The 14910-nt window shown below is 40.4% G+C and overlaps 1 protein-coding gene across 1 annotated transcript in view; it reads left to right on the top strand.

Moving 5' to 3' along the window:
- The window catches only part of LOC126293418 (5'-3' exoribonuclease 1), a 188113-nt gene that overhangs the window by 105509 nt on the left and 67694 nt on the right, over window positions 1–14910 (top strand). Inside the window, exons 19-21 of the mRNA XM_049986642.1 lie at window positions 1854–1977; window positions 7379–7527; window positions 11360–11523. Coding sequence (XP_049842599.1) covers window positions 1854–1977; window positions 7379–7527; window positions 11360–11523 — 437 coding nt within the window. The remainder of the gene's footprint in view (window positions 1–1853; window positions 1978–7378; window positions 7528–11359; window positions 11524–14910) is intronic.

Raw genomic sequence — 14910 nt, 5'->3', positions numbered from 1 at the left:
GCAGAGGGTGTATACTAGCAACTCCTAGTATCCTGTTGCAGAGCATGCTCTACAACAGGACATTCATGACTTCGGCACCTGTTTCACCACAGGTGGCGCCATCCCCCTGACCTTGATTTATGTTAATTTCTTCCGTCTCAGCATTTCTTCAGTGTCACTACTCTTTGATTCACTACATTTTAGTCTTCTACATCTTTCATTGTCTTTCCCATCTATTTTTCACCCCTCCCCTCCCCCATCTCCCATCTTTTCCCATCTCTGTTACATACAGTGCACTTGGCTTTTCACTCTTATTAACTCGTGCACCATGTTTAAGCAGTAATCTCTGTGTGCATATTACCCTGTCTTCCATCTTTAAGCTCTCAGGTTTTCAAATCTCGTCTGATGCAGTCCTCAAAAATCAGTCTTTCTCTCTCATCCCCTGTGGTAAGTCTCCCCTGACCCGCAGTTGTGTGACTTTCCCAAAATCTACCCCTTTTTCCTAGACCTCTCTAGTTCTTTTCCTTCATCCCTCTTCCTGTCCCTTCAGCTCTTCTGCCTGAAGAAGGAGCCACTGGCTCTGAAAGCTTGCCAATTTCAACCATCTTTTATGTGTGTGTTCTGCCACTGCTTGGTGAGAAGATTTTGTATCTATTCAATTAAACAGTTCTTGACTATGTTACATATAGGACTGACAAGGCATGTAGTATAGAAGTGGAACCAAAAATAACTGTACTCGCACACCAGGTGAAGACTTTCAGTTGTTGTGACACCAAAGCATCGAACACACTGATAATGTTGTTTTTGAGCACTTTTTATTTTGCAGACACTTTCTTAGACACACTATCTTGGAAATAAGACTTCACTAAATAATTTGCATACCAGTAACCTAAAAAATTGAGTACACTTTTGGTATTTGCATAAAATGTTCTACCAACCAATCTCTTCTTCTAATGAAGTTGTACCACAAATTCCTCTTTTCCCCAATTCTATTCAGTACCTCCTCATTAGTTACATGATCTATCCATCCAATCTTCAGCATTCTTCTATAGCACATTGGACGACGGTTCAATCCTGCGTCCGGCCATCCTGATTTAGGTTTTCCGCAATTTCCCTAAATCGCTCCAGGCAAATGCCGGGATGGTTCCTTGGAAAGGGCACGGCCGACTTCCTTCCCTAATCCGATGAGACCGATGACCTCGCTGTCTGGTCTCCTTCCCCAAATAACCCAAACCATTCTTCTATAGCACCACATTTCGAAAGCTTCTATTCTCTTCTTGTCTAAACTATTTATCGTCATATTTCATATCCATACATGGCTACACTTCATACAAATACTTTTAGAAAAGACTTCTTGACATGTCAATCTATACTGGATGTTAACAAATTTCTCTTCTTCTGTATTTATGTACAGAAAGTAAATCTGTTTCAATCTATTTCTGATAAAATAATTCATCCCAATACAGTTCACTATGAAATGTTATTTATTACATAGTTTTGTATTGTGAGTCAGAATTTGTGTTTATATTTGCATTTATTGCAAACTGCAAATTTTTCAGGCCCCTACTAGTGGTTAATAAAATAAACTTCAAATGCGAACTGAAGTCATATCTGCTTTATAACTCCTGCCCTTCTATTAGACAAAAGAATTCTGAATGTGTCATTTTGTGTGCATATAAATCAAGTACGAGAAATAAATTAAGTAAAATGAACTTAAGGAGTCGTGTAAACGGTGATCATTTTGCTGTTTTTTCCACAGAGAAGATATACAGTAATATTGTAAAACTGTGACTTGTTCCATATTGTAGTGAGAGTTTGTAATTTTGGCCCATGGAACATAAAAAAACTGCATAATCTGTCTTTTGTGTCACAAGGTGAAGGAGAGTATAATGGACAACAGGACCCTGCGCCTGAAGATTACTGTGTCGGTGCCGGTAGAGCCCGACCTCTCGCAGCTGTTCAGAACGTACAAGAACATACAGGCCAACTATATGACTGGTGAGCTGGCTTTCTGTTCTTAAAGTCTTCCCACTGAAATATTTTGGCATTTGACAGAACTCTCTCTGTGTTAATGCCTTCTACAGCTAACACTGTTATCAAAAACAAAGATTCCAAGACTTATCAAGCGGGCAAGCGCCGGTAGATAGGCACAATGAATAAAACACACAAACACACACACAGCATTGCGAGCTTTCGCAACCGGCGGGTGCTTCGCGAGGAAAGAGGGAAGGAAAAGGAAAGATGAAAGGATGTGGGTTTTAAGGGAGAGGGTAAGGAGTCATTCCACTCCCGGGAGGGGAAAGACTTACCTTAGGGGGAAAAAAGGATAGGTATATACTCGTGTGCGCACACACACACACACACACACACACACACACACACACACACACACACACACACATATCCATCCATACATACACAGACACAAGCAGACATATTTAAAGGCAAAGAGTATGGGCAGAGGTGTAAGTCAAGGTGGAAGTGTGGTGGCAAAGGTGATGTTGAATGACAGGTGAGGTATGAGTGGCGGCAACTTGAAATTAGCGGAAATTGAGGCCTGGTGGATAACGAGAAGAGAGGATACATTGAAGGGCAAGTTCCCATCTCCGGAGTTCGGATAGGTTGGTGTTGGTGGGAAGTATCCAGATAACTCGGACGGTGTAACACTGTGCCAAGATGTGCTGGCCGTGCACCAAGGCATGTTTAGCCACAGGGTGATCCTCATTACCAACAAACACTGTCTGCCTGTGTCCATTCATGCGAATGGACAGTTTGTTGCTGGTCGTTCCCACATAGAAAGCGTCACAGTGTAGGCAGGTCAGTTGGTAAATCACGTGGGTGCTTTTACACGTGGCTCTGCCTTTGATCGTGTACACCTTCCGGGTTACAGGACTGGAGTAGGTGGTGGTGGGAGGGTGCATAGGACAGGTTTTACACCGGGGGCAGTTGCAAGGGTAGGAGCCAGAGGGTAGAGAAGGTGGTTTGGGGATTTCATAAGGATGAACCAAGAGGTTACGGAGGTTAGGTGGACGGCGGAAAGACACTCTTGGTGGAGTGGGGAGGATTTCATGAAGGATGGATCTCATTTCGGGGCAGGATTTTAGGAAGTCGTATCCCTGCTGGAGAGCCACATTCAGAATCTGATCCAGTCCCGGGAAGTATCCTGTCACAAGTGGGGCACTTTTGGGGTTCTTCTGTGAGAGGTTCTGGGTTTGAGGGGATGAGGAAGTGGCTCTGGTTATCTGCTTCTGTACCAGGTTGGGAGGGTAGTTGCGGGATGCGAAAGCTGTTTTCAGGTTGTTGGTGTAATGGTCCAGGGATTCAGGACTGGAGCAGATTCGTTTGCCACGAAGGCCTAGGCTGTAGGGAAGGGACCGTTTGATATGCAATGGGTGGCAGCTGTCATAATGGAGGTACTGTTGCTTGTTGGTTGGTTTGATGTGGACGGATGTGTGAAGCTGGCCATTGGACAGATGGAGGTCAATGTCAAGGAAAGTGGCATGGGATTTGGAGTAGGACCAGGTGAATCTGATGGAACCAAAGGAGTTGAGTTTGGAGAGGAAATTCTGAAGTTGTTCTGCACTGTGCGTCCAGATCATGAAGATGTCATCAATGAATCTGTACCAAACTTTGGGTTGGCAGGCTTGGGTAACCAAGAAGGCTTCCTCTAAGCGACCCATAAATAGGTTGGCATACGAGGGGGCCATCCTGGTACCCATGGCTGTTCCCTTTAATTGTTGGTATGTCTGGCCTTCAAAAGTGAAGAAATTGTGGGTCAGGATGAAGGTGACGAGGAAAGAGGTTTTAGGTAGGGTGGCAGGTGATCGGCGTGAAAGGAAGTGCTCCTCTAATTTCAAGTTGCCGCCACTCATACCTCGCCTGTCATTCAACATCATCTTTGCCACCACACTTCCGCCTTGACTTACATATCTGCCCTTACTCTTTGCCTTTAAATATGTCTGCTTGTGTCTGTGTATGTATGGATGGATATGTGTGTGTGTGTGTGTGTGTGTGTGTGTGTGTGTGTGTGTGTGTGTGTGCGAGTATATACCTATCCTTTTTCCCCCTAAGGTAAGTCTTTCCGCTCCTGGGATTGGAATGACTCCTTACCCTCTCCCTTAAAACCCACATCCTTTCATCTTTCCCTTTCCTTCCCTCTTTCCTGACGAAGCAGCCGCCAGTTGCGAAAGCTCGAAATTTTGTGTGTGTGTTTGTGTGTTTTATTCATTGTGCCTATCTGCCGGCGCTTTCCCGCTTGGTAAGTCTTGGAATCTTTGTTTTTAATATATTTTTCCCATGTGGAAGTTTGTATCTATTTTATTTATAACACTGTTATCAGTTATAGTTAGACCTTATCTCTCTCTCTCTCTCTCTCTCTCTCTCTCTCTCTCTCTCTCTGTGTGTGTGTGTGTGTGTGTGTGTGTGTGTGTGTGTGTGTGTGTGTGTGTGTGTGTGTCTTGAACCTGGGATCTGTGTCTTTCCAGGGCAAGTACTGTACTGACTGAGTTATCCAAGCATGACTCAGGGTAGGGAAGAAGTGGGGAAGGTAGGAGATGGGGTACTGGCAGAAGTAATACAGTGAGGGCATGTCGAAAGTCGTGTTTGGATAACTTAGTTGGTAGAACACTTGCCCTCAGAGGCAAAGATCACAGGTTCATGTCCTGTTCTGGTCAATGGATTTAATCTTCCAGGAAGTTTCAATAGCCAATTTGTCTAAAAATTTAAAAATTTATATTCAGTTGGGTTACTGATGGCTTTCATTGTTATCTATGTAGGTCTGTAGTTGATTGCTGGATGTTAGTTGTTTTAACATGCTGACTACATTCTTTTATGTTTGTTGAGAAAACTTGCATAGGAAAACCAAAAGCTGGAAATAACAGTAGTCGAATAATGTTGAGCAAAAATAATGATAGTATAGTTTTTTCAGCTGTTGGAATTAACTACTACTTCAGCCTAATGATCTGAAGATGAAACTGGTAATTTCTTATTTAATTTGTGTGTGATTGTGCTGAAAAATAGAGGTTGGAGGTAGATCTAATCCTCTTGTCTTAGAGTCTACAGGAAGACCAAAACATTGTAGAAATAAAAATTTAAGTGGTGTCATATTATCTTCAGAAAATGAATTTGTAAGGATGAAATGTTTGAAGAAATGTCATTGTGAAATTTTAATGTAAATGGAACACTGTATCGTCATCATTGACAGCGAATACATTTTTATGGATGACTGTGCGCCATGTGACTGAGTGACAGTTTGAAGAATGTTCTGAACAATTTGAGGGAATGATTTTGCCACCGAGATCACCCGACGTGAACCCCATTGAACATTTATGGGACACAATCAAGAGGTCAGTTCATACACAAAATCCTGCATTGGCAACACTTCACAATCATAGACAGCTCAATATTAGCAGGGGACTTCCAATGAATTGTTGAGTCCATGTCACATCGAGTTGCTGTGTTACCCTGGGCACAAGGTGGCCCAGAGCAATATTGGGAGGTATCCCATGACTTTTGTCACTGTAATCAGAAAATAAATGCTACGGTAAAAATGGAGATTGCATACAGGACTATTTTTTGAAATAGCAGATGGCCAAAAAATAGCAATATGTAGCTTTTAAGGGCAGTTACATCCCACTGACAAGGAAACATCTAACCCAGTGCAGTTGTTTCACGTAAGCTACAGAGAGAATTTATTGATTTATGACTGTTTTAAATAGAGTGATTTTTTTTATTGATGAAGAATTATCTGCCAATATTCTAATTTAAACAGAATGCATCTATAACTACTATCCTGGACATAAAATGAAACACACAGTTTCATGTAAGTTAGCAAAATGGTTCTAGAGATGGATAGGATAAATACAGAGAATTGTATTTTGTAGCCAGTTACATTATACCTTTGGCACACAGTAATTTCATATGATGTATAGCGTTGTTTGCGAAGGAGCCGGAATAAAACCTTCAAAAGATGGAACGCCAGTTAATCGCTGAGGCATCCATCACGACGGCAGGACCTTCCATTTGGAAGGAGCAAAAAACGATATTTTATGAGGCCATCTATATTACTAAACTACAGTCCTGGAAGCTGGGGCCGGGGCACAGTACACGAAGCCATTTGCAGGTTGCCTATCCAGTAGCTTCCAGGGGCTACAAAAATTTCATTTGCAATATTTCATGTAATTAATAATCAAATTTAACAATTTTAAATATTGATTATGACAAGTTATTAAGACGTATAAGCTTGTGTTAAACATTTAATGCAGTAAGGCAAATATTACAGGAAAACTTCTGTTGGTCTCAAGGCTGTGTAACTGTCTGTGTGCAAAAGCACTTTATTCACCTAGTATTTGAGAATGAGAGCACTTAGCAACCTCAGTCTAACGTTACACGTGATTTCAAAACTGTTTCTCACTGGAATCTTGCACAAAATGACAAAAGGAAAAACGTTTATCACTTACATTTTCACTGACAAAATAAATCTCGGGAGAACAGCCTGGTATGAGTGTACATAGGACACAATATTTCAGCAATTGGCCACGTTGCCATCATCAGGTGCACTGATGTACATCAAATAAATCTCGGGTGAACAGCCTGGTGTGAGTGCGCATAGGACACAATATTTCGGCAATCGACCATGTTGCCATCATCAGGTGCGCTGATGTACATCAGCTGATTTATTTCGTCATAAAATACGCCTGGAGAAATTGAAGAATCACATACATTTCCACTGTTTGTACAGTAAAACAGCAGCACCAGGTACAGAATTTTAATTTACTAGTCCTTTTCTAACAACTTTATTAGCAACACATTTTGCTTACAGTGTCCGCATACATCACTGAATGTAGCTCAAAAATTGCGTCATTGTACTACGTGTGATTCAGGAGATGCTGACATCACAAACATTGAGCTGCTTTAGAAAATACCTTTCACTAAAAATGGAGTACAAATTTCCTAGATCTTGACAACTTCCAACAAAGTGCTTAAAGGCAACTATTTGGCGCATTAACTCGGTGTAAAGTAATCACAAATTTGAAGCTGTTTTTGCATGCAAGTTTGATTCTTTGAAGAATCAAGGGGTTACTGGTGGTGACTATTTGTCATACTGCAAAAGCATTATCAGTGTGTTTACACCATCAAAATGAATGTTAACTTGTACAGATTTGCCTCATGCTTCACATATTGCTTGAGGAAGTGATACAACAAAAATATGATTTGCAATATTTCACATAATTATTGACCTCGACACTACTCTGGGATGGCAAAGGCTGGCTGTTTCATATTCCCTCTCTCAATAAACAGCTGGAGCAATTTCAAGGACCCATTTGGAAGGGGGGCAAAAGCTCCACTTCCAGAAAAACCACTCTGTCTTCAGCACTAATATAAATTGTTTATGTTGCAGTGGGACAGGCAGCTCAGAGGCTGAGCATCTCACCACACCTGTTGTCACGCATCACAGGCACCGTCTACGTCATCAAGCAGGCTGGGGCGTCCTCGTCCGCCAAGCTGAACCTCGGCCTCAATCTCAAGTTCAACAAGAGGAACGAAGAGGTGAGAGACAGTTACAGCTCAAACTCATTTTCGTATCAGTCAAACTCCTCTCCTCCCTTTGTCATGTAGTTGTGGTCACTGCAGCAGTTTTATGTATTACATGAATTGCTGATGCCTATTTTTCTCTTATGTTCATCACTATCATTTCAACTGGATGTGTCTGTGCAAATTATTCATTTGGCTGGGCACAACCTATGCTTCGCACATTTTTATTTTATTTTATACTAACTTTTTGCATGCCCATATGCCTGCAGTCGATGGTGTTGCTGATATTCTGTTTCATTTCTTCACAGTAGTTTCACTTTTTCTTTTTTTTCTGTCAGATCTGTCCAATAGGCTCCACTTCATTTGAGGCATATTTACAACAGTAACTGATTGTCATATCTAGAAAAATCTGTCACTCACAGCTGCCTGATTCTCCACTAGTTTATAGCATGCCCCTCCAGAGATGACATAAACTATATCTGTGGCTCTGTTCCACATGCCAGGATCTGTACCCTCAAAACACACTGCCAAAATTATTGGCTCTTTTCAGTCTCGTGCTCAGACGTGGTTGACATGTCGAATAAGTCACATAAGATACAAATTACCCACACAGTATTTCCCTAAAAGTAATGAGCCATGTCGGAAGGGGCAGATTGCTACTCATCTTAAAGAAGATGTGTCAAGTTGCAGACAGGCCTGAAATGCTGGAGATGGTGGTTGTGTGCGCCTGAGGTGTGCTTGCTTTTGTGTGTGAATGGTGTTTATTTGAATGGTGTTTGTTTGTTTTACTGATGAAGACTATGGCCGAAAGCTTTATGTAAGTTTCTTTTGATTGTGCCTGTCTGCAACTTCATGTGTCTTCTTTACGTTAAGTAGCAATCTGTCTTTATCTACATTGTTGACATCCCACATGGAGTTTCCATTGTTTGATGAACCATGTGCAAACAAAATTTGGTTGAAATTTCCCCAGACATTCATGCATTAAGCTTTTAAGTTAGCCCTTTTCACCCACACCTATGGAAGGTAGTGGTTCTCAGCCATGTTGTACAGCTTCCTGCCACCGACTCAATCTGCTTGGTACAAGAGCCTCTCCAGCTTCTCCAATCTTCCCATAACCTTGCTATAGCTGCTTCACTCGTCTAGCTGCTGTCTTCATATCCTTTTGCCACATGTCCCCTGTCATTCCCCTCAGTCTCTTGCCTCCCATATCCATCTTGGGCTTCTTCTCAGGTGCCTTCGACATTGCAGACTATCTTTACATGCCCCTACTATTTTAATCTTTTATCCTCAGTCTTCTCTTGTAGGGATTCCTCTTGTGTTATCTCCCTAATACTTGAAATTCTCCAGTTTTCCATTTTTCTTATAACTGTCTGACATCTGCAGAACTTCATTTAACTTTGTTTTTTCTCTATCCTTCATGACTCATATTTGTTCAGTGTACAGAAGTAGTATACAGTATGTATCAGAGCAAAACACAATTGAGAGGGCTAATAAACAGGTATAGGGAAAGTGTTTTTTTGCAGAATTTTGTTGTTATTTTTTGCCCAATTTCAGTGTTGCTTTGTGTCTCATTTCGATGTTGCATTTTGCTCGATTTCGGTGTTACTTCATGATGAATTATTTTTAAAATATGTTCTGTATTTTCGTCATATTTCATTGCTTCTAAGTCATATTGAAAATGAACAAACACCTATCAGTTATATTTATTGACAGCACACGTCTCATTTATTTGTGTAATTTGCTTTAATATAAAAATATTAAAATCAACCTACTAAGGAAGAAATAACTCTTCATCCGAGCAATATTGAAAGTTTTTCAAAAGAAAGCATTCTCATAATCGGGGGACAATATGCTGCCACATTAATACTAGATGTTCTGTTTATCTTGCTACCGATTCCCCTCCAGACATCTTCTTTTTTCCAGGAGGAGGATGGGGAACAATTCACATAACAATATTGTCTTTGACTCTACTATAAAAGGACACAGTGAATGTACCCAAAGTAAAGTAACTTGTTCAGTGGCTAGAGCTGATAGCAATCAGATGGAAACACAAGGAGAATGAAGATGAGTTTTTAATCAAGGATCATCTTTGCTGCTGTACACCACACATCACTTAAAAGTACTACAGTACTGAGCTGCATGTCAGACCTTGAGAAGAGTATGCTTGTCCTCATGTTACCATGCAGTCCAACATAAGGCCACTGTCACTCAAATGCTCCACAAATCTGGGTATTGTACATTTCAACTGGCCAGCCAAATGGGAACCCATAATGAAACCCATATAAAACTTTGTCAGTTGCTGATAATGTTCTATCTCACTCAAGTGCTTAGCATCTTGACGTCCTTCACAGTGATCACACCACATCTGATGCTATTCGTGCTCCTTAAATACCCTACCAGACCTGTTAACAGCATTAATGTACTCTGAGTTTCTGTCACAGATAATTCTAGCTCTAATCATTCACATTCCTGCCTGTGGTGCGTACATGTATAAAATTACATTGACATTTGACCAAATGCTTCACTTTTTTTGACATGCAGTGTAATGTGTTTGATGTACTTTTCAGAAAAACTTCTTTATTCCATTTCATTTCCCTCACATCTCTCAGAGCGCTGTTGGCTTGCATCAGACATTCACTTATCATTGTCATTTCTTCCATTTTCCTGTGTTACACTGCCCAAGTACTTGAAACTTTCCACCCTATACAGCTGCTCTCCATCCTGTTTCCTTTTTTCCTGTTGTGAGTGCCAGCTCAAACATCTTTGCTTTAAATTTTAAGACCTACTCGCTCTCAATTTTTAACCAAATATTTAATTACTTTTTTACTTCCTTCTCGTCATTCCCTCATACGATTACACACATTCTTCATTCGTATCCTGAAACCTGTATCACAAGGTCCACACCAGCCTGTCATAATGGCAACTTCTCACCTAACCAGACAACTCTAGTTTTGTGCATTCAGTTTCTCCCAGCAAAGAACTATTACAAAATCTTAAACATCGCTGTGATTCAGCAACTGTATAAATTTGAAGAGGTTGAAAAAATCAGCCTACCGGTTGCAACCGAAGGTTTATTTAGCCCAAAACTTAGGTTTTGATATTTATAAAATACTTACGTTATGCAAATATTTTATTCTTTGAACTCCTGTTATAATTTAATGTATACAAGAGCTTTTACCACTTGTAAAATACAGTTATGCATTTATTCTGACATATGCTGAGTGTAATCTGGCTGTTGTCTTAAATCACGACATGTGATGTTTCTGGTTTACATGTCAATTTTATATATGACAAGAGCCACTCAGCTTCAGCTAGTGTAATTTACCGCTATGCGATGTAACAAGGCCCACTCCTTCTGAAGAAGATATTTTTATAAATGTTGAAAGCTAGGTCAAGGGCTAAACAAGCCTGTGGTGTTCTAACCTCTTCACAGAACTATTATTTCATTTTCCTTCTTGTACCTCTAGTTGCTTTAACCTTTCACCAAATCATTCCCCATTATTGCTTCTATTGGTCCTTTCCAGTTACCCTATACACTCGTACACAGTTAATTCCCACAAACTTTCACTAACCTCTTCCATCGCGTGCCTCTCTCTCCCCAGCCAAGGTCCCCACTTGTCCCTTTTGGATTAAAGCATTGGAAGATTACTTTCTCCATTGTCCTTTCTCTGTGCCTGTCTGCTTCTCACTGCTTCTCTATGTGTCCTCATCCCCCCCCTCCCTCTCCCCCTTCATATTGCTAGAACTTTTTCAGAATTATTTAGCAGTATCATTATTTGGAAACAGTTATGGCATAAAATGTTTGAGAATAATTCTATTTATTAATTTCAAATTTGCTCAACTCCAGGTTCCCGGCTACACACGGAAAGAAGGTACGACTTGGTTGTACAGTCAACGTGCAGTGGATGTTGTGGCAGCGTATGTGAGGGAGTTTCCGGATTTGTTTCAGTACCTCACGTCAAATGTTGGAAATGACTGCTTTGTCGCTAGTGATGTCTTTCCGGGGAAAGAGTAAGATAAAATCTGTGATACTTTCTAGCATTAAATTTTGGTGTAACAGCTGCCTCTTTTATTTATACTAGCTAGTATTAAGAGAAGTAGATGTCTCAAAAAATTTAAAGCAAAGAAATAAATGGTCAAGAATATCTCATCTGTTGTATAATAACATAGAAATAATTAAAAACTAAAATAAATATGTGGTGATGTTTTTTGCATAAGATATTTACAGCTATGATACTGCAAGAGTGATTTGACAGAACACTGAAAGACTTAAGTCATTGCAAGGCCCCTGGAGTAGATTACATTATGTCAGAACTACTTATAGCTTTCAGAGAGCCAGCTATGAGAAATGTGTTCCATCTGGTCTGCAAGATGTATGAGACAGGTGAAGAACATTCAGACTTCCAGGAGAAGATGATAATTCCAATTCAAAAAGCAGACAGAGTTCTAACCTATCTCCGATGTTATTCAGTCTGTACACTGAGCAAGCAGCAGAGGAAACCAGAGAAAAATTTGGGGTAGGAATTAAAGTCCAGGGAGGAGAAACAAAAACTTCGAGGTTTGCTTATGACATTGCAGTTCTCTAAGAGACAGCAAAGGACCTGGAAGAGCAGTTGAATGGAATGGATAGTTTCTTGAAAGAAGGATAAAAGATGAACATAAACAAAAGCAAAACGAGGATAATGAAATGTAGTAGAATTAAATAAGATGGTGCTGAGGGAATTAGATTGGGAAATGAGACAATAAAAAGAATAGGTGAGTTCCGCTATTTGAGCCGCAGAATAACTGCTGATGGCTGAATTAGAGGGGATATAAAACGTAGATCGGAAATGGCAAGAAAAGCATTCCTAAAGAAGAGAAATGTGTTAAGATCAAATACAGATTTAAGTGTTAGGCAGTCTTTTCTGTAGTATAGTTCTGTATGTATCCAAAACACAGCTCAGACAAGAAGAAAAATAGAAGCTTTTGAAAGGTCACTTAATTAATGTTTTTGTTGTAATCTTCAGTCCAGAGACTGGTTTGATGCAAATCTCCATGCTACTATATTCTGTGCAAGCTTCTTCATTTCCAAGTAACTGCTGCAATTTACATCCTTTTAAATCTGCTTGGTGTATTCATCTCTTGGTCTCCTCTTACAATTTTTACCCTCCACGCTTCCCTGCAATACGAAATTGGTGATCCCTTGATGCCTCAGAACATGTCCTACCAACTGATCCCTTCTTATAGTCAATTTGTGCCACAAATACCTCTTCTCCCCCATTCTATTCAGTACCTTCTCGCTAGTTATGTGATGTACCATCTATTCTTCAGCATTCTTCTATAGCACCACATTTTGAAAGCTTCTATTCTCTTCTTGTCTAAATCATCCATGTTTCACTTCCATACATGGGTACACTCCATACAAATACTTTCAGAAAAGACTTCCTGACACTTAAATTTATACTGGATGTTAACAAATTTCTCTCCTTCAGAAACGCTTTTTTGCCATTGCCAGTCTACATTTTATATCCTCTTTACTTCAACCAGCATCAGTTACTTTGCTTCCCAAATAGCAAAACTCATTTTCTACTTTAATTCCCCCCCCCCCCCCCCTTTTCCCCTCTGTGGCGTAATATATGTATCCCAACTGTCTGTGTATAGTGCTATTTGTGTGTGTGTGTGTGTGTGTGTGTGTGTGTGTGTGTGTGTGTGTGTGTGTGTGTGTGTGTGTGTGTGCAAAAGTTTTGTTTGCGAAATGTGTAACTGAGGCAGTACTTGAGTACCAGCCCAGTATTCAACTAGTTGGATGCGGAAAACCACCTAAAAACCACATACAGGCTGGCCAACTTACCAACCCTCATCTTTAATCTGCCCAGCAGATTCAGTCTGGGACCACTGCACTTCACCACCCTGCCCTTCCTGGAAGTGGCACTTGAACATGCATGGCTATTCAGGCAGCTTCTAAAGCAACAACAAAGTAAAGTGAGAGGAAGACCACAGTAAAGCCAAATGGGGATTTGTGTTATTAAAGCGGCATGTAGGTGTTGGCACTTAAATTGTTCTAACTGTGTGAAGTTGCAGAATGATATTTGGTTTTAAAATTGATACAAATTTTGCCCAAGCAGCTGTTTCCAACACTCGTGCAAATCCACAGAGTGAGAGCTGCCTTCTAGTATTGATTTCCTTGAACTTGAACTGTTTGTGACAGTGTGGTATATTTTTCCACCACCTATGTCTTATCTGCTTATTTGGCTCTCAAATCATTTGTTAATGCGTATTATTTTCATCTTCAATTTATTCATAAATTATGGCTTAATGCCACCCATGTTTTATTATTGTAACATATTTCCCTTTAGCTATTTCTATATTACCTAGATTTCGTTCATACAAATTTATTAACAAAAGAAAAATCCATTGACAACACTTTCTAAGGAAGTAGTTGACATTGACTAACACTCACAGGAATACTGGAATATAACGGGCAGATAAGTTACATCTTGGTATTGTACGAAGCTGCCTTCCTGAACTTTCATCAAAGAACAAGAATAAGTGAGTCAGCTGTGAAATATGCCTCTTGTTAGCAGATTTTTACCCTCATGGACTATAGAAAGACAAATCCACATCAGTAAACCAAAGTAAGATATGCTTAATGTTTACGTACATGCAGCACTAGCCCATAAAGTGTTTGCTCAGTTCCATCATATTCCAGGGGGAGAGATATTAATGTGTTAGTCTGATGTATATGCATGTTGGCATCAAGTCAGTCTACTAAAGAAACAAGAAAATTAAAGATGTGCTAGGCTCCATGAAGGATGCACTGACAAGCTGCACATGCATGGAGTCTGTGAAGTTGGCTGTGAGTGCAGAATAGTACATACTGATGAGGCAGGAAGTCATGCTAAATATACCCAGTGGTATAGGGTCGGCATACAGAGTTCCAACAACACAAGAAGTCAGCCGTGGCAGAACACGTCACTGATTCAAGCAAAATTACAGAGAGCCAGGAAGCTTGCATAGTAACCAGGCAGCCACTTATTTGCTAGAGGAAGATAAATAGTGGAAATTTAAAATTTGATGCATCCTGCCAACAAGAACTGCGATGATAGATATAAGTTGCCATCATTTCTGCATCCAGTAGTAGTCGGCCTATGGATTGATGGCACTCTGAGACCGACCTGTCAAGTGCTGCAGTAACCATAGCATCCGAAAGCACATGACCCACTGAGTTGTCTCAGCTGCCACTGGACACCTTGGGACAAAAGTGCCAAGTCATTGAACTTGCTTGCCCTTCATTTGCCAATGCCAGCCAACAGAACATGTGAACAGAGGTACTTGAAAGTTGCATGAATAGAAAAATAATGGGTACAGTACAAACAACAGAGGATTGGATAGGAATAAGTAATGAGGAGCGTTACAAAA

The sequence above is a fragment of the Schistocerca gregaria genome, chromosome 10, assembly GCF_023897955.1.
Source record: "Schistocerca gregaria isolate iqSchGreg1 chromosome 10, iqSchGreg1.2, whole genome shotgun sequence".
Lineage (NCBI taxonomy): Eukaryota > Metazoa > Arthropoda > Insecta > Orthoptera > Acrididae > Schistocerca > Schistocerca gregaria.
This window is presented reverse-complemented; position numbering and strand designations above follow the sequence as displayed.